This window comes from Branchiostoma lanceolatum, chromosome 10 (assembly GCF_035083965.1).
Source record: "Branchiostoma lanceolatum isolate klBraLanc5 chromosome 10, klBraLanc5.hap2, whole genome shotgun sequence".
Lineage (NCBI taxonomy): Eukaryota > Metazoa > Chordata > Leptocardii > Amphioxiformes > Branchiostomatidae > Branchiostoma > Branchiostoma lanceolatum.
Window position 1 is genome coordinate 14,888,292 of NC_089731.1, and position 19,248 is coordinate 14,907,539.

The window sequence follows — 19,248 nt, forward strand, 5'->3', positions numbered from 1 at the left end:
CGCACACACGAACTAGCTATAGGACAGTTGGTTATACCACATGAAAGCAGCAGTTCAAAGAGACGGCGATAACACCTATAACTTCCTACTGCGCCGTCGTGGAAATCGCTCGTGAAGCATTACTACCCAGTCTTGACTGTACAGGGTGCCCTGCGGAGCCGCCCGTCGTAATACTTCGGTCCCAATTGAGAAAAGGGGCCCCGCCGGGTAGTTCACGGGATGTTATTTGTCACATTCGGGTGTGACCCCTACGTACGTGGCCCCGTGGGACACCCTGAGGCTGCCGGGCTATTTTGGGCCCGGCCGGGCCCCGCGGTGAGTTTAACTTGGACTTAAATTCGACGCGGGACTTAAATTCAACGCGGGACCCAGTATAGAAAAAGACGCCGTGAGCAAATCGTGCGAGCACCGGGAGGTACCCCTCCAGTACTCGGCAGTCCACCGAGATAAATTTCTGGCTTCGCGGCCCGGCTGGGACTACGGGCACTGTCGAAATTGGGACCAAAGCGTAAGTGGAATCTGGTGGACGATGAATGAATTTAGGGCACGGGAGGTAGATAATCACTTCCCATACGAAGAATAATAGCGGCGTCAACAGCATGTAAGATGGTACTCGCTTTGTGACTGAATCCCGCCAGGATTTAGGAAACGTTGCCAAATGCATATGAACAATTGCCCGTGTCTTTTTGACTTATTGCACCTGTCAAAGCGCAAGCCGCCCTGCTATTAATCTCCTTGGTCTTACGATGACAGTAATAGGGCAATGCACACTCTGGTTCTGACTTTCCTTGAACCAAACTGACCGCCCAGTCGGCCGCAGTATCCGCTTATGTTTATTGCCAGCCAAGATTTACGTCTTGACTTGTCTTCATTGCAGTTGACCTATACTGCTCTTAGGAGGCGCCGTGAGACTGCGTCAACTTGGCCTCGTGCCCATTCCAAGTTCCGCCCAATGCGCGCTCTGAAACTGTATCGTGGGCTACATGTATATTTTTGCGTATTGCCAACCTTGTATCGACTAAACGATCTCGGACTTTCCGTTTGGATAGGCCAGTCTATACTCTGAGGTTCTAGCGTGAGGAAGACTGAACGCCCCAGCGTACTATAAAGCGAGCAGCTTGACTTTTTCATTTCTTCCATCGCCTTCTACTGGCCGTGCGTCCAACAAGATGACTCCACCCCGACCTGCCATGGCGTTGTCTCTCGGACTAGCTGTCTTCATCACCCAGCTCAACTTCGGTAAGTCTTGTTATCACGTTTGGGGGAGAGTAAATCTCCTCTTGGTGGCTTGTGTATCGATTCTTGATGACGGTGCCCCCAGGTGTCAATACATATCCTCCGCTGATTCCGTCAGATCAGCGCAATACTCGACGGTCTCTTAGGAAATAACTGTCGAGCAGTATATGAAAGATGGAGTATAAATGGTTCCACGTTCTATATATATACATGCTACACTGGTGAAGCGAGAAGTATAGAAATGTCGTAATTTATAGCAATACTTCCTGATATATTACTCAATGAGCTAGATGCTCTAAGCCAGTACCATCTTCAGTTCCAGATGGTCTTTCTATATTAGATATTCTACATGAAAAATTAAAGAGAAACGTCGCCATCTGTAACTTAGTCTTCTAGAGATTACGTGCCCGGGAAGATAAGACACACTGGAAGCGAAGCATCCCAAAATGTGATTAACAATCAAAGACCGTGTAAAATAAATGATTCAGTGCTGATCAACGTTACATTGGATGCTGTCACGCGTGATTCTCCTCTCTCCGATGTGCGTTTAATGCATGATCGACCTGCGATAATGCGTGGAATCATGTTCACGGTAAATGTTCGTCCGTTCACGTCATTCTCGCCTAAATGTTGCTGATATCAGTGAGAAGGAAACACGCGATGACAACAGGCAGGATCAAGTCTGTCACCGCCAGTGCATAAAAAATGTTTCATTCGTCAGAAACTACCCGTGCAATGGCAGCCAGTGCTGAATTGCTGCAGGGTTTACTATCACATAATACACAACCAGAAAAATAACTGTCAGACTCGTAGATCAAGTTGAAATGTTATATTCAGAAAGCGTATCTTATATCTAACGCAGCTCGCTAGAATCTGTCAAAGTTTTCATGGCTATTTCATAACTTCTCCCGTCGTATATTTAGAATGTTGAATTTTATTCACTTGAAATGTCATCTGTGTTGGTAGAAGTCATTCTAAAACCAGGTTGAACTGTTATTGCCAAACCAAAATTGGACTTACCCAAATTTTTGACTGACCAATTCCAGTCCTTCCCAAGGACTTGAGGGTAGGTCCGTCGAAAATTTGGGTTGTATTTTAGGTTTAGCTGCTCGGATATGAATGTGATAAGTTGCATATTCTATTGACACATACAGTTTAAAGCTGTGCTAGGATACAACCTTATTCGAATGCAGCAAGGCGGTTATTGTGATGATAAGTACTCTTGGAAAATACTGTCCATTTCTCGCTTGAACAAGAAATATTGTTAGTAGGACATCTCTTGCCACAACCATCTGTGCTACATGTGCTAGTAATATAACTATGGGATATAATACAATGCTAAACTTTCTTCCAGCTCTAAGGTAAACACAGGGTCAAATGGTCATGACCACTGTCGCCTCCTTCAGGATCAATAATGACAAATGAAACTTGATCCTGTGTATACCTTGATGTTGGGAGAACGTTTAGGATTGAATTGTGATTACTACCAACACAGATGAGCTTCCATCATAACTCCGAAATAATTGTCATCAAATATCAATGAATGAATGTAGACCTTCATTGTATGTTCGTGCCCCGAGGGGCTAGATACAGGTCGTTTAACTAACATGTAAGTGACATATACAGTGAAATATATACAGTATCCAACAGGAAAAACGGAAATGTACAATAAAATCCTTACTAAAACTCTACATTGATGATTATTGAGCACTTTGCGTTATTTGTTAAAAGTCATATAGTGAGCCACGCTTCAAGCAGTGGGGATTGCACCTAAAGGATCCGGCATGAACAATAACAGGTCGACCAGAAAAGACGGATTTGAAAAGGTTCCATCACATATTGCCTTATTACCCGTCGTGGGAGCCATTCATATCACACGCCAAGAAATGTTCGATATCCTCTTCCCCAATGGTATTTGTTGGACCACTTCATCTCTTCGCCTGATGATCTTGAAGGATTGCTTCTATGATAATTGAATATTGTATTCAGAGACAATACAGTCTGTTCATGAAAAAGGTCGTGGATAATCAAACTCTACAAATGTTTTTATTCGTTTGTGTTCACAACTAACAGAATTAACGTTACATGAAATTTTCGATATCCTCTTCCCCAATGGTATTTGTTGGACCACTTTATCTTTTCGCCTGATGATGTTGAAGGATGACTTCTATTGGATATTGTATTCAGAGACTATACAGTCTGTTCGTGAAAAATTTAGTGGATAAACAAACTCTTCAAATGTTTTTATTTGGTTGTGTTCACAACTAACATACTTTACGTTACGAGAACTTCATATTTCTGCAAGGGATTTATACTTAGAAAGTTTTATTGCAAGTTCATGCCCGTGGGCTAATTGCAAATACATTGTAGAAATAAAGGGAAAAACATACATGTGACAGTGAACTGTGACTGACTTTGTTGTAACAATAGACTACTAAATACGACTGTTGGCTATATCTAGATAAATTACATTTAGGACAGGTTGGGTGTTTTGAAACAAGCCCCAGCGTTTTGAGAGCTTGGCGTCTCAGCAAAGTACTGGGACCTCCCGAGAATTGAATGCCCGGAAGTGAGTGAGGGAGGTTCTTATATAACACACACATTTTCCTGGAATTATTGACATTCTTACCAGGAAATTGAGCTTAAAAGTCTCATTATATAATTGTGTCGCATTTAAAAAAGGCATCAACACAAATTTATAGAAGACTTCAGTTTGTAGTTGGGTCCAAACATCAATCAAAAACCTTTTGGAATATCTATTCTTGGCGACTTTAACAACTGAAGCAAAAGAAAGAGTTTTTATTGATGCAACATAAAGTACAGTGACTTTCGGTCACCTACGAACTGTACAACAGGGATACAAAAAAAGGATTTCAAAATTTGTCATCTTTAATACTAAGAAATAATTTCTTTTGTAAATTTTGATACAATTTTTGTTACAATCAGATAACAAAGAAATCACTTATGCAAAATCACGTACTCGCCCTGGTTAACTCAGAAAAGCAATTAGTGAATGTTCCCGGTTCGATAACTCTGATTATCCTCTTTGAATTAAAATCCACAGCCTGCTAATTGCTTTCTTTTAAGAGACACGTGTTTTGGAGAGCTAACTAATGGAGTAATTTAGAAAACAAGGTAAGGAAAGTGCGATTAAAGTAGGCTTCTAGAGGCGTACTCTACAAATTTTTGCCAATCTAATGTATATCTAATTTGTCCAAAGGAAATTGAAGATGAATTTCACTTCGTCATGGAATACTCTAGATATGATGTTTTACGTCATAACTTTTTCACATGTCTAAAATGAAATGCAACATATTTTAAGAGACTAGACAAAAAAATTTGAATGTATCTTTAGATGCAACAACCCCCACCATGCTCTAGATCTGATATTTTACGTTATAATTTATTCTCAAATCAAGTACAACAGATGTTAAGAGACTCAATGCTACAGACAGATTTGAATATACCTTTAGATGCGTACTCTACAAATTTTTGCCAATGTAATGTATATTTAATTTGTCCAAAGGAAATTGAAGATGAATTTCACTTTGTCATGGAATACTCTAGATATGATGTTTTACGTAATATGTTTTTCACATGTCTCAAATAAAATACATCAATTTTAAGAGACTCAATGTTACAGTTTTGAATTTATCTTTAGATGCAACAACCCCACAATGAAAAATAGGTTAATACATGAAAGACTGCTTTCTACAGATTTGACAATATCTTTAGATGCAACAACCCGACAATTCAAAAATAGATGAATACATGTATATCAGAGAAATGCTTTGTCATTAGAAAAAAAAAGATAAACTCATTATTATCCCCGCTCGCTGGTAACACTATATTGAAGACTTTTGATAGCCCTTATTGTATGAGTAATTAGAATGCTAAGTTTTATTCTTTACCTTTGTTTTGTACTATGTTTAATAGTTGTTGCCATATATTGTACCATGTACAATTGTCGTGCAATATAGGTCTTGTATATCGTTGTGTAACTATTTCTTCTTCTGTCAAAACCAGATGCCAAACACCCATTGTTCTGTAATGAAGGCAAAGAGAAGAAGAATAGTTCTATTACCCGCTAATGTCTCTGGGTCTCCAAATGGCTACAAAGCATAATCAAATGGTGCTATTCACATGACATATGTGATGACATTCAAAGAAAACTATCTACGGTAAGGAATTAAGACCATTCGTTATGCTTCTGTATGCACGTTTTTTATCGGGCAGCATGCTGAAATTGCACGGCTAAAAATAAATTCGCGAGAGGACTTTGGCTTACTTCCAAAGATGGTTAACACATTTTTCTTTTTAATGGATGGGTTAGCTCGGTCGGTTTAACGGATCTAGGACAAGACAATAAAATATGTTGCGTCATTCAAATCCCAGAAGATGACCATTTAACAACATGGCGTGAATTAGGGTGGTTTGTCGAACATTTCTAAGAAAACCTTGGATGGCCTTTGATATGATAAATAACCAAATTTCATAGCATGTACGGTCATGTCATTATGTCAGTTGTATACATGTTGGTTTTATTATAACGGATGGTTCGTCAAACATTTCTAAGAAAACCTTGGAAGGCTTTTGATATGATAAATGAACAAATTCTACAGCATGTACGGCCATGTTCATTATGCCAGTCGTATATATTTTAGTTCTATGATAACAGATGGTTTATCGAATATTCCTAAGAAAACCTTGGATGACTTTTGATATAATAAATGACCAAATTATATAGCAAGTACGGCCATGTTATTTTATGCCAGTTGTATACATAATAGTTTAATGATAACTGATGGTCTATCGAATATTTGTAAGAAAACTTTTGATAGCTTTTGATATAAATTCTATAGCATGTACGGCCATGTTCATTATGCCAGTTTTATACATAGACAAAGAAATATTTGGTTTAAAAAATGAGGGATGCAAATCAATATAGTTTTATCCTGTAATATATATTTTACCATATCTTAACATAAGACAAAGTCCCTATATTTGTCAGGTATGTCAAGTCCTCAATCGGCAGAACAAAATATATTTGCGCTTTGAAGTTCTGTGTATACGATAGGAGTAAATTTGTGCTGGAAGGATCGAGATTACAGGTATAGATGTAAATATAGCTTTACTTTGTTCTTTTCACGGAATGTCATACCTGCTTATGAAATTACACAGTAGACCATGCTAAAATCTGAATAATTCCAAACAAACTATCTGAGTTGTCGACCTGATATGCCCCTCCCTCGGAAAATATCCACATCGACCTGTTTCAATTTCTCCCGTTTTCAATTGTGCACATTAGAAAATCCATCAAGTTTGCGTTAGCCGGGAAAGTGCTGGTAATGGATGCTATGGTGGGCGTTATGGAAGTTAGACCACGCTGATCACCCATTTGGTGGTACATTCCAACCCTGTGAATTTGGTGATTTTATTTCTTATTCCAAAGAGGTGGCAATCGATACATGTTGATACGTTGATCAACGAGTATTGAGATCTGCTCTGCGAAATTAAGGAAAGGTGCTTATGGATATGATACATGTTTATGGGGAAATATTGAAGTCAGAATTGAATATATGGTTTACGTTTGCAGAGCTGGAGAATGTTGCAGGAATAATCCGCATAAACTTGTAAAAATCATGAGTTTCCTTGAATCATTTAAAAATGATTAAGTTTTCAATAGTTCCCGAATTTGCATTCACCACTCCCCAAAGATAGCTTGGATGGGGAGACCTCAGACTTACCCGCTTATGCTACTGTCTCATTTGTACCGGTGCCCGAAGGGTGTGTTGTCCCGGTCGGACCCTGAAAACACAAGCTTGTCCCGGTGGACTGCCGGGTACCGGAAGGGTACCTCCCGGTGCTCGCACGATTAGCTCACGGCGTCTATTTCTTACCGGCTCCCGCGTTGATTTTAAGTCCGGGCTGAAATGATTCGGGGTCCCGGCCGGGCCCAGAAATAGCTCGGCAGCCGCAGGGTGTACCACGGGGCCAAGTAGGGGTCACGCCCGAATGTGCAAAAAAATAGCCCGTGAAGTACCCGGCAGGGCACCCTTTTCCAATTGGGACCTACGCATTACTAGCACCCGCCCTATCAAACGGGCCAAGTCGTAGAGTGTTACGATCTCCCCATTCAACCTCTGCTTGGAGAGCGGCACTCGCTAGTGACGAATCACACGTACACGCCGGGAGACACATAAAAGTACGGGGTCCCTCTAAATGGCCGACCCAAGAGCTCCTCTCGCGTTACTGATACGGCCGTTACTAATGCATCAAGGCAGGAAAAACGTTTTACACCTTGCAACCTGATACTTAAGAACCATTTCTATCAACAAAGGTCACAGGGAAATACATCTTTGGGGAATATAAGCGTTAGCCTTGTTTTCTGGAGTGAATGCTTTTGCGACTTAGAGTGGTGTTGAATGACGCAAGTAGGCAGTGTCTTGACAACAGGGGAATGGAGATCGGTTTTCTCGCGTAAATCATAATTAATTTTGCTTTTTCATTGATCCAATTGATAAATTGCTACACTTGCAGCATAAATTCTATTTGAAGATAAAAGTGCAAGAATAGTAGAGAGATACCGTGTTGTATGATTTATATGATTGCAAGTTGGTCAGTTGGGTGCCATATGCTAGGCACGTTGCCAATAACACTTTGAGGTGGTCTTCGAATCTCGCAGACCAAGAGACGATTCAAAGGTGTAGATAGCTAAGTACACATGTGAGGCATGAAAGAGAGAGTTCACTGCATACCCGATCGAGTCTTTGCATCAGTTAAAGTTGAAGTTAAAGACCTCCCCGCACCAGACGGTGCATAAGGCGGCGCCCATCTCCGTTTCGGCAGCCCTGGGCCACACAACTTTGTGCAAGTCACTACGCAGGCGGCTAGTCCACTGGTAGTGGTGTGTGTTTAACTACTATTCTTAGAGTCTTGGTATGACCTGGCCGGGGATCGAACTCATGACCTACCGTATCCAAGGCGAATATTCTACCCACTCGGCCATTGCATAGAGTTTTTGCATAGGAAACTTTAAAAGAAAGAAAAATGAGCTCAAAAGCATGCATGTTCTGAACTGAGCTGAAGTATCTAAGGTGCTGGCTGCTTACGTTGGTACCTCGCAACTTTCTGCGTCCAGGCCTGGCAGGATACTGTCTCTGTGATACAGATTCTTGCCATGCTGGCTACACAGTAGAAGCTTTCCAGACGTGATTCTAGCCGGCATCTCTTACATATTAATTGCTAAGCGTTGCTGCCAGGTGGTACCACCTGAGTGAGGGGTATTACCTTTTCTTTCAATCAGGCGGTTTTATCATCCTACCTGGGAGAGAATGAGAAGTTTGATTACGAAGACTTTCGGGACTAGGGGGTTGTTCTGACGGGGAGCCTCTGTAATCTTCTCGAGCTTTCTTGGGGGTCTCACGGGACGACTTACGTAGAGAACTCGGTGCCACAAGGCATGAAGTTGTCATCCTCGCGCATTGTGTGCGCATCTGGTGGGGAAATTTGGATTTCCAACGCGCGGCAGTTGCGATTACATGGATCAGTGAACCTAAATCCATGCTAGGGAACTCATTGTAGCGTGGTTACCACATGAGTATGTATTACTGCAAGTGCATTCAAGTTCGCATGGTTTTCATTTCGCGCTAAGGCGAAAATGCAGTGTTCGCGGTGGTTTTAATTTCGCGGCAGTGCTATAGTCACAACCTGCTACAGTATTGGACAAAAATGTTCGCGGTGGTTTTAAATTCGCGGTGAAACGGTCGCCGCGAAAACCGCGAACATAAAACCACCGCGAACATTTCTGCATGTACAGTACGTGTAAGTGTAAGAGAATGCCAATGACACATAGAAGCCCTGCTTTACTTTCTCTATTTCTCGATTGGAATCAACAGTTATATTGCTAATTTGCATTGATTGTGGAGCGTGTATGCAAAGAGCTGTTTAACATTAACTTCCTGAACAAATTGACGCAATATTTTAACTATATTTAGCAGACGGTTGTTATTGTGACTTAAGTTGAGTTGCATGACTTGGCAGGAAATGTAGCAATGCATTTTCTCGCTTACATGTAGGTCATAATTTACTGTCAATAAATGTAAATGCACTTTTTACTTAAGTCTGCGTTACCTATTCCGTTTTCTAGAGCTATAATTTATACTTAATCCTATCCAGTACGTCTTTCATATTGATTTCAGCCGGGAAACAAGAAAATTGACTTTTAAGAGATACTTCATTTCCTTATTCCACTACTTCCTAGACGTCTAGGAGGATGTTGCAAAATTCGATTAGAACGACTAGAGGGACCACCAAGCTGTGGCGGAAAGCTTTCTAGTTTCCCTAGCTTTACTGGAGGTCTTTCGAGAAGATGCATCTGAGCAAGAGGGCTTGAAACTCTCGTCTTCCCGTATTTTGTGCACGTGTTCAGGAGAAAACGTGAATTTGTTGCGGTCGCCAGTGGCATCCACGTGTAAAAATGGGCTTCAGTTAACGCCGGGGAATCCATTCTCGCATGGTGACCACCTAAATGAAAGATCGACAGATTAGGAGCTCTCGTTGCGACCTGAATCGATTTTGTGAAAACCTTCACTTCATAATTGGAATAAAAATGACAATGATCTTTATTTGCACGTTCATGCCCACATGGGCAAAATGCAGTAAAGTAGTTTCGATATCAATGAAACGTATTCAGTGTAAAGAATCATGTTAAATCATGCTAAAGGCAAAAATATGACTGAAAAGACAACAAAACACACAAAACGTAAAGCGATTTTTTTTTAATTTGTTGAGGGCTCTGTTAAATCTTAGGTCGCAGAGAGCGTCGTCCTGGTGGAATGTAGGTAGAATCTAACATGAACCTCTACCATGATTATGGTCGACAAGGCCATGGAGAATAGGTTGAAAAAAATCAACCTCTGAATGTAGATGCCTTCATCACTTCCTTCACATTGCTTCCAACTCGCTTGCGGAAAACGTCATTTGACCTATGCATTTAGTACTGACGATTTCTATCTGAAACTTTTCTTGACCTAGATTTTTCTGTAACGTCTTATGAATTTCTAGTCATCCACTAATCTTCTATATTTGGGCACTTATCTACTTCGTTAGATACTGCTAGTCAAGTACTATCCTCGACAACAATACAAACGAAACTTTCAACGAAGTAGACAACAGAATAGTTGTCCTACAACATTTAATTGTATTGATTTGGGTAAACTTTAAGTACGTTATTCACACGTACTTGAATAGTTGCCTTTGCTTACTTTGTATAATTCGTAGACCCGATAGAAAAGGCTACGATCGTGTAATATTTTTGGTGGCTTGGCATGAATCGAACACTGGAGAGGTGGAATAAAACGTTTACTCATTAATGGCCACCAAAGAGCTCTCTTGTTCCCAATGCATCATCATCTTCTTATCTTTATCACTGTCCCTGCAACGGGCAGTTTAAATTGAAACCATGATTTAAGTATGCCTCTGGGGAAGGAAAGTCATTACCAGTTTACGGGGCTCTTTTGCCACGTTTCTTCTCGCGTCGAGATGGCTTCATTACGCGGTAACATCAAATGGGATAAACGGATCAACCGTGAGGAATACCTGATTGGTTCAAATACAAGCCCCGGGGGTATGGTGTCTTGGGATTGGTTAGGATGATAAAAGGGCTCGTGCTGGACTGCAAGACGATATTATACGTCGTGAGAACAGTGCCATTTGCCGCCTCGTTTGAGTATGTCATTAAATACTCATGGCATTGCAGACGTAAAGCCTGATGTATTTTTCATTAGATATGTACGTCATTGAGCTATGTTCTCAAGGGCTATTCTAACTTGGAGCTATCAAATAAGGATTTCCGTGTTGATAGTTTTATTATTCAGATTTGTATAATTTCGGATTTTCCTTGGCATGTTCTTTTCTAAGCAAGTAAAAGTAGACGTTATTGGTATGTGATGAAGGTGGTATTTTTTTACAGTTTTGGTGGTCAATGGAGTTTTGAAATGTAAGTAATGTAGGTCACTTCCAGGTTCTTTACACGCCGGAGTTTCCTCGCGAAATTGCTTATCTTGACTTGGTGATGACATACTTATAACACGGCGGTCCTAATCTTGTTTAATCTTTGCTGAACTAATCATCACTTTGACCAATGAAAAACGTGATCAAAATACATGAGAAGAAGACATTCAAAGTTACAATACTCGAAAAAGATGAAATTGCATCCGGCATTATGAAAGGACATACTTGAAAACTGCACATGTTAAGAGCTTATTAGCCGAATGTAGAGGAACCCAACCACTTCATTTTCTTCTATTTAGGTCAATTGGTACCATGTAGGTTTCCAATTTGTCATCATATAAAGACGGTGGTTTTAATGAGGACCTGTACCTGAGGAAAGGTTTATAACCATTACCCAAAGCAAGAAGAAGACGTGAAGTCGAAGACGTTAAATGGTAAAGTGAGGATTCATTCATCAGTAAAAGACAGAGACGGAGAGTACGTCATTGTAAGATGAGTCTCGTATGTAAATGTATTGTCTGACAAAACAGACGGCTACACTACCAACATTTTTTTCTTATTTTTCTTGTTTTCTTATGTTGAGAAAGATTTTCTTATAGAAAGAAAAACAAGAAAATTTAAGAAACCTTCTGTGAAAGTCTCTGTATGTCAATTCTTACACAAAGAAAATATTTCTAGTATGATGTTCTTCAATAAGAATTTTCTAAAAAAAATAAGAATGTTTTTGTCAGTCTTACTATAAGACTTGTATTTGGTTTAGTCAAATGTGGTATTCTTACAGATTCTTTCCTTAAGATATTTTTTTCTTGAAAATTTGATTCTACTAGAATATTTTTCTTGAACTTTCTTGGTTTAAGAAAAAAATTCTTAGCATAAGAAATATAAAATTCTTGTTTGTGCTAAGAACAGGGATTCTCGTATAGTGAATAATATTCTTGCTGACAGAAAAAAATTTCTTTGTACCAGGAAAGACAAGAAAAATAAGAAAAAAGATTTTTTGTAGTGTTGTCGAGCTCTCTTAGGATTCTAACATAAAATCTTTGGAACGAAAAAGCAAGGCCCCAGATGTCTTACTGAGGGATGATTGCGGTACGAAAGATGTCGGTTAGCTGTTGTATGAGTCCACTCTACTTTATAATGAGATCGTTGAAACTATTGTTAGAACTTACGAAGCGATAATTTTTTTATTCAAAGAAACATCAAATAATACACAGAAATGGACCAAGATAAAGTGACGGTGGACTCAAGTTGTGCACAGCGTATATTCTCGCCGCCTCTTGTACATTGTAGTTAATACAATATTTGACAAGACACTAAAACATGCGAAGGTTGAATGAACAAATACCTAGTTGAAGTCCAACTTCCCCTCTCAGAAGAAAACAAACAAAAAGTACATATAGAAAACATGCAAAAATGACATATAAAGCGATTATTTAAAGTGCAACACATGTGTTTGGGGTTGAGCAACTCTGTTGGTGCTCTACATTTTCAGTGTCATGCCTATCTTGCATTGCCCTTTAGGTCTCCCTGCCCGCCTACTGCTATCTATACTTAAGAACTTCCTCATCGCTTAATGACTTTCTCGAAGATCTAATGATGTTTCTGTTTCGTCTTGCGTTTAATGACCGTCCTGTCTGTTTCTTAATTGACCTGTGTTACCAGGGTGAGGCCCATTCCTCATTGTAAATCACCCCGCAAGGTACGATTGACGCCATCCCTCACAAATCTTGTGGCGTCGTGTGGCGTAACCGCTAGAACATTCGGCCGTCAAACAAGGGAGTCCGAGTTCGATCCCGGTCTGCCCCCAGACATGTCTGGACATGTGTCAGGACGTTGTGGCCTTGCACAAATGTCCTCACTTCACTCAGGTGTAAATGGGTACCTAGCTTCGGTTAGGGACATCCCTCTGACAGGACGTTAAATGGAGGTTCCCTGTTTGGGGAGAGCCACACACCACACACGTTAAAGAACGCATTACACGTTTCGAAAAAGAGTAGGGGTATGCCAAGGTGTGCGATTGTCCAAACCTTACAGTCTGGTCTGGGTTGACATCTTGAAAATGTGATAGTTACCTGTTGTGTCAATCCTTCTACAAATGTGGTAAAACTGAATACAAAATAAATGAAAAAAATAAAAACTTCAATCTTTAGATCTGTTCGATGTCTGAGGCATGGTTTACAACACATATGGTTGGAATTCACCAGCAGCAATTTATAAACCATCACTGGTCGATCTCTATTGGCAAATCGATGAGGATTTCTCACGTGAGATTGTTGGAACTATTGTTAGAACTCACGAAGAGATGTTGGCAGCGCGTCGGTCGTTGATGGATGCGGAGGTGCGGGAGGCAAAGTCGCGCCTAAGTTCCCACTGGTAGATCTGACATCTATTATGGAGCACGGAACTTTCCCATTTGTGTCGGCGAAGTAATTGCTAAGGTGCTGCGGGCCACGTACCCATCCATTTTGCCGGAAAATGTATACTGAGGCAGGTGGCAATCTAAGATTTGTTACAGCAAGACACTCACTGATACATGATATAAGCCAAAACATTATATTCCTTTTTTATTTATCCTTTATTGCAGTTCACAAAATGAAACAACACATAATAGAAAACAAAAGAAAACAAAGTACATGTATACAGGAATATAACATAAGCCACGGATCCAAAACAATAACTAACGGTGGAAACAGAAATGAGCTACTGTGTAGATATAAGTATTATCCATAAAAATAAAGATAACAGTATCACTGGCAAATAATTATAAGAAAATCAACCAAAGATTACAGAACATTGAAATCAAACAGCACTTATGTTAACAAATGAAATAAAAAGGTTCATATCAACAAAACTATAAAAACATAAATAACAAAAAGAATCAATAGTGACTGATCAGTTGCAAATAAAAATGACAAGAAACAATATCAACCATGCAAGGATGACAGTTATTACATTTGATCAAAATTTCAACAAATTCCAGACAATGTAAAACATTACATTTATTGATATTCTATTCCGATATCCATTAGTTGCGTGTATGGATCTGATTCTGCAAAACAAGCAGCTTTCTAATACCAACTTTTGATCCAAAGTGTATTACGTGGATTCATTCGAATCTACCATTCAATATCTTGAACCGCTACGTGACAAGCTTACATTAAGTAAAGAAATCTGTTGGGGCGTGATTAGTATCGGGAAATGGTTGGTCACTGTCAGTATCAACAATTTGTATTCTTCGAGGTGTTCTTACAGCACTTATCTCATCTGACTGGGCAGCATCAAAGCACCGGGGGCAACGGGAAATCGTCGACCTAAATGTGTCTAAAATCTAAGCTAAAAGAGCTAATGGCGGACCTGTATAGAAGAATGTTTTCACATTCTAAGATATTATTTGAGATTATTCAAGATAGAAAAGGTTAGATCTCCTCCATGAAAAAAAATTCTTCACGTCTAAATTCTAAGCTGAAAGCTGCTAATGACTGACAAGGACAAAAGAATGTTTAGACGTTCTAAGATATCATTGGAGATCATTCAAGATAGAAGGTTAGAGGAGGTCTTAAAAGCCGTTTAGATCTCTTCCGTGTAAAATGTTTTACATAAAGCTTTCAGGCAATCGGTGGCGTGTGTAAGTGTAGAATATAAAAGAATGCCTCGATGATGTCCAGTCGATGCTATGGACAGTACTTTGGACGTATGCAGTGAAATGTTGAAAATGGATTTTTTATGGATCCTTGCATCTGACAACGCCAATAGAGGGTAAGGAAACTCTTTACAACATGGAATGGGAAATTCGTGTTTTTTTAATTTCAAACTGCCCATACTAAACGTTATGTCCCAGGTATACCTTCTGATGCAGCGTCAAACAGGTCAATAGCCTTCGCATGAGGCCAGGGCTACAATGACTCACACAGCATTACTGTCCTTGTTGCTATTGGGACTAAGTGAGCATGTTTCAGGAAAACAAAATGGCAGTCAAGGCGGGGCTATTTAGAATGTCAAAAGACTTTTGCTTAGAAACTTCAAGTGCGCCTCACGACCGCCACACGACCGCCACACGACCGCCACACGACCGCCACACGACCGCCACACGACCGCCACACGACCGCCACACGACCGCCACACGACCGCCACACGACCGCCACACGACCGCCACACGACCGCCACACGACCGCCACACGACCGCCACACGACCGTCACACGACCGCCACACGACCGCCACACGACCGCCACACGACCGCCACACGACCTTTTTAGTGGTTTCTTAAAATATTCCATTTGCAAAATTGGGAAAAGGAAACAAGGCCGACCGAAGAATACATGGCGTCGAACTATGGCGTAAGAAGTGGAGTGCTTTAACCATATTTGGGATAGTATCCAGAGGGTTGCCCAAGACCAAAGAAGCTGGCGATCTTTATTTTGTTGCTCCTCGACATGCCAGGATGCATTAAGGGCAGTAATTAAAGTTGGGAGAACTTTTTTGGCCTTCTTCGCTTTCATTTCACTTACGATGTCCTTCGAACCAACCCCCAGGCTGACGTTCCCTGTCAAGTGTACAAATGGAATTGCCATTAGTCCAGCCACTGCAGGGCTGATGGGTATGTAATTAGTCTGGTACACATTAGCTTCTGTGACTCCCTGGCGTACATCTTTGTACTTTTACCGCGCTGGACTGCACCTATCATGGCGGAACCCTGTGATGTAAAGACTCTACAGAAACACCTCTAGGGGACCGTCACAGGTCATAAAGGTCCGCATAGAATAGAAATGGGTAAAGGTGATAGAAAAGGCCACACATGCAAAGGGCAGGCTGAGATCATCCACGTATCAATAAAGACTCTGGCTCAGTCTCATACGCTACGGGAGTGACGCCCATACCTACTTTCCTGTACTAATATCAAGTAACGTTGAATTTCAAAGTCCAACCAACGTCTCTTGCATTAACAATGTGTGGGATCACATGGCAAATGGATGAATGAGACTATTATTTACGTGTCTTGACCACAGGGGCTTATAAGACACCAACAGAAAGAAAACTTAATGATACACATGGTATAGAGTCAAATCAAATCAAATGTTTACATTTACGTTCCTGGATCCTTGGCGTAATGCAGATATAGACATTTGTGTTGTTATCCGTAGTTTCTTCCATTGAGGTTGCTTGGAAAGGAAGGTACCAATCAGCCTTACCAACTGCTTCAGTGGGGTCGTGTGGCGTAACGGCAGGGCGTTCGGCCAAGAACCAAGCGGCCCCGGGTTCGAATCTCCCTGACGCCAACCATGTTGTGCCCCTGGGAAAAGCACTTTACACGACTTTCCTCTCTCCACCCAGGTGTAAAAATTTGTATATTTGTCCTCTGTACTTGCAATTAATTGGCACTGAGTGCAGTGCCACGTCGTCTTTGTCTGTCAAAAAGCGAAGTAAAAAAAACTGCTTCCCTCCAGCAAAATTGTAATCTCCACTATCCACTACTCGTATGACGTTGACTGTCAACCGTTGCAACCCTTCATGTGCGACGAAGTCCTATTTTACCACATACACATACATGTAGGATATATAATACCAAGTACAAACTAGGTACACTGGTGATACATAATGAAGATAGATTGAGGGGTAGATAAACAGATTTGGGCAACTAGATAGGAGACACTTAGACTGATAAGCAGAGGGCTGCCGATGATGAGAATAGATGAATAATAAATGAATAGATGTATAGAAGGATAGATAGTGTGGCATTCAAGTAGATTGTGTGCATCCTTGCCACTTAACCAGTGTTATAGTCATTATACAGTGGAACCTTACGATGGCAAGTTGGCAGGCATGTCCTGATATTTGTCAGTCTTTCCACCCATACTTCTCTTATAATTCTGTACAATTATCCAATGATGCATTTGCCATATATAAGAAAGGCTCAGGCAAAATAGTGCTTTGTACATTTTGTGATTTTGAACCATCGGGACTTGGGTAAGATTCTAAAATAATGATGGCATCCAAGGTCAACGAGATTATTCACTGCATGAAATAATCATAGTTCACCATTACGCAAAGACTGGCACGACAGATAACATTGTCCTACCGTACACACTTACAAACCTATCGACAATAGATGAAAGGGATCTGACAAAAAACACACGTCTTTCCACCCATACTTCTCTTATAATTTTGTACACTTAGCCAATTATGCACCATATATATAAGAAGGGCTAAGGACAAACGATGCTTTGTACATTTTGTGATTCTGAACCATCGTGGCATTATTCTAAAATGGAAATTGGCATCCAAGGTCAAAGAGATTATTCACTGCATGAAATAATCATAGTTAACCATTACGCAAAGACTGGAACGACAGATAACATTGTATTTCCGTACAAACTTCCAAACCTATCAACAATAGATTTAAGGGCTCTGACAAGAACTACACGTAGTCCTATTAACTGTGATTACGTACAGTCAAGGTCAGTGCATAGAAATGTTTGATTCTATCTCCATAGATAATGGACCTTGATGCCATTTGTAACAGACCCTCATGACGTGAGAGTTCCTTGGAGATCATAGATACTCCAGACGGTCTTGTACTAATCCTATGTCTAGCCATCATTCGCGACATGAAATTAAATGGGATAATTGATAATCCCACACAAAATTTTTAGTTGATACTCCCAACTTTTACACGAGCAAACAATACTACTCAGTTGCAAACTGGATTGAATGAAGATTAAGAAAACTAATTCTTTTTCCCTGTTTTCAAAATCTCTTACAATTGAAATACAGACATTAGTCCGCAATGCGGGTTTTTTTTGTTGCTATATAAGTGATGTGGTGCAACGACCTAGTGGGTAGAGTATTCGCCTTGCATACGGTACGTCGTGAGTTCGATCCTTGGCCGGGTCATACCAAAGACTTTAAAAATGGTACATACTGCTTTCTCTGCTTAGCACTCAACAGTTGGGAAAGAGTATGGAAATTAAACACACGCCACTACCCTGCTGTAGTGATTGAACAAAGTTTTGTGACCCAAGAGCTACTGAAAGGAAGATGGGCGCCGCCCTATGCACCATCGGTACGGGAAGGAACTTTGACTTTTTTAAAGTGATGTGGCATCGTGTGTGCTTTTATCCAGACCTTTCGCGGCAGAAGTATTGAGCCATCAAGCCTTAATCAATGCCATGTCCGCATGTGGACTTTGCCTTCTTCTGTCTAACGAAAATGATCAATTCCCAGGCACGTTTCGTAATGAAGCTCTTACACAGTTGCATTTGGCTATTTTTAAAAGTCATTAGATGCACAGAAGCAGGAAAATTGCCTTTTGTTGGTTATTTAGAGTTGGAAATTGGATTTACTGTTGCACAGCGAGAAATAGAATACTGTAAATGCAGAAATGTTCGCGGTGGTTTTATGTTCGCGGTTTTGGCGGAGAACTTTCAGCGCAAACTTAAATCCACCGCGAAACTTTTTGCCCACCTATGACTGTAGCGCTACTATTGTTTCAAACGCAAACTTAAAACCACCGCGAACACCCCATTTTCTCCCTACCACGAAATAAAAACCACGCGAACTTAAATGCATTTACAGTAGCACCCCTGCATGTCAAACCGCCCGGTAGAATGTTTGGTGCTAGCATACTATGCGTTACCATAGGCAGAGAGATGATGCGAGGAAATGCAATTTGAAGGAAAAGAACGTCATCGGGCAAAAATTGGATTGCTTGGCGGAGCAAAGGGCAGTCTGTGTATTGGACGTTCTGTCAAAATATACGCAGAAAGAGATATATTGCAATGATTTACGAGTTACTGGTACGTAGAGATATATGAGACTTAAGGGCTTGTCCAGGAATACGTATCAAGAGGTCTTGTGGGCCATTGGCTGTATTGGAATGTAGGTCATAAAGATGAATGGGAATTTTCAACATACTGATCATGAGTATTATTGTATACGATGTATTGAAATGGAAGATTGTAGAACAACGTTCGCATTGATACCATTTAACATGCGTTGAGATA

General features: G+C 40.5%; 1 protein-coding gene across 1 annotated transcript in view; it reads left to right on the top strand.

Moving 5' to 3' along the window:
• Window positions 1-722: 722 nt before the first annotated feature.
• The window catches only part of LOC136442998 (limbic system-associated membrane protein-like), a 39,262-nt gene continuing 20,736 nt past the window's right edge, over window positions 723-19,248 (top strand). The window contains exon 1 of the mRNA XM_066440042.1: window positions 723-1,239. Coding sequence (XP_066296139.1) covers window positions 1,170-1,239 — 70 coding nt within the window. The 5' untranslated portion in view covers window positions 723-1,169. The remainder of the gene's footprint in view (window positions 1,240-19,248) is intronic.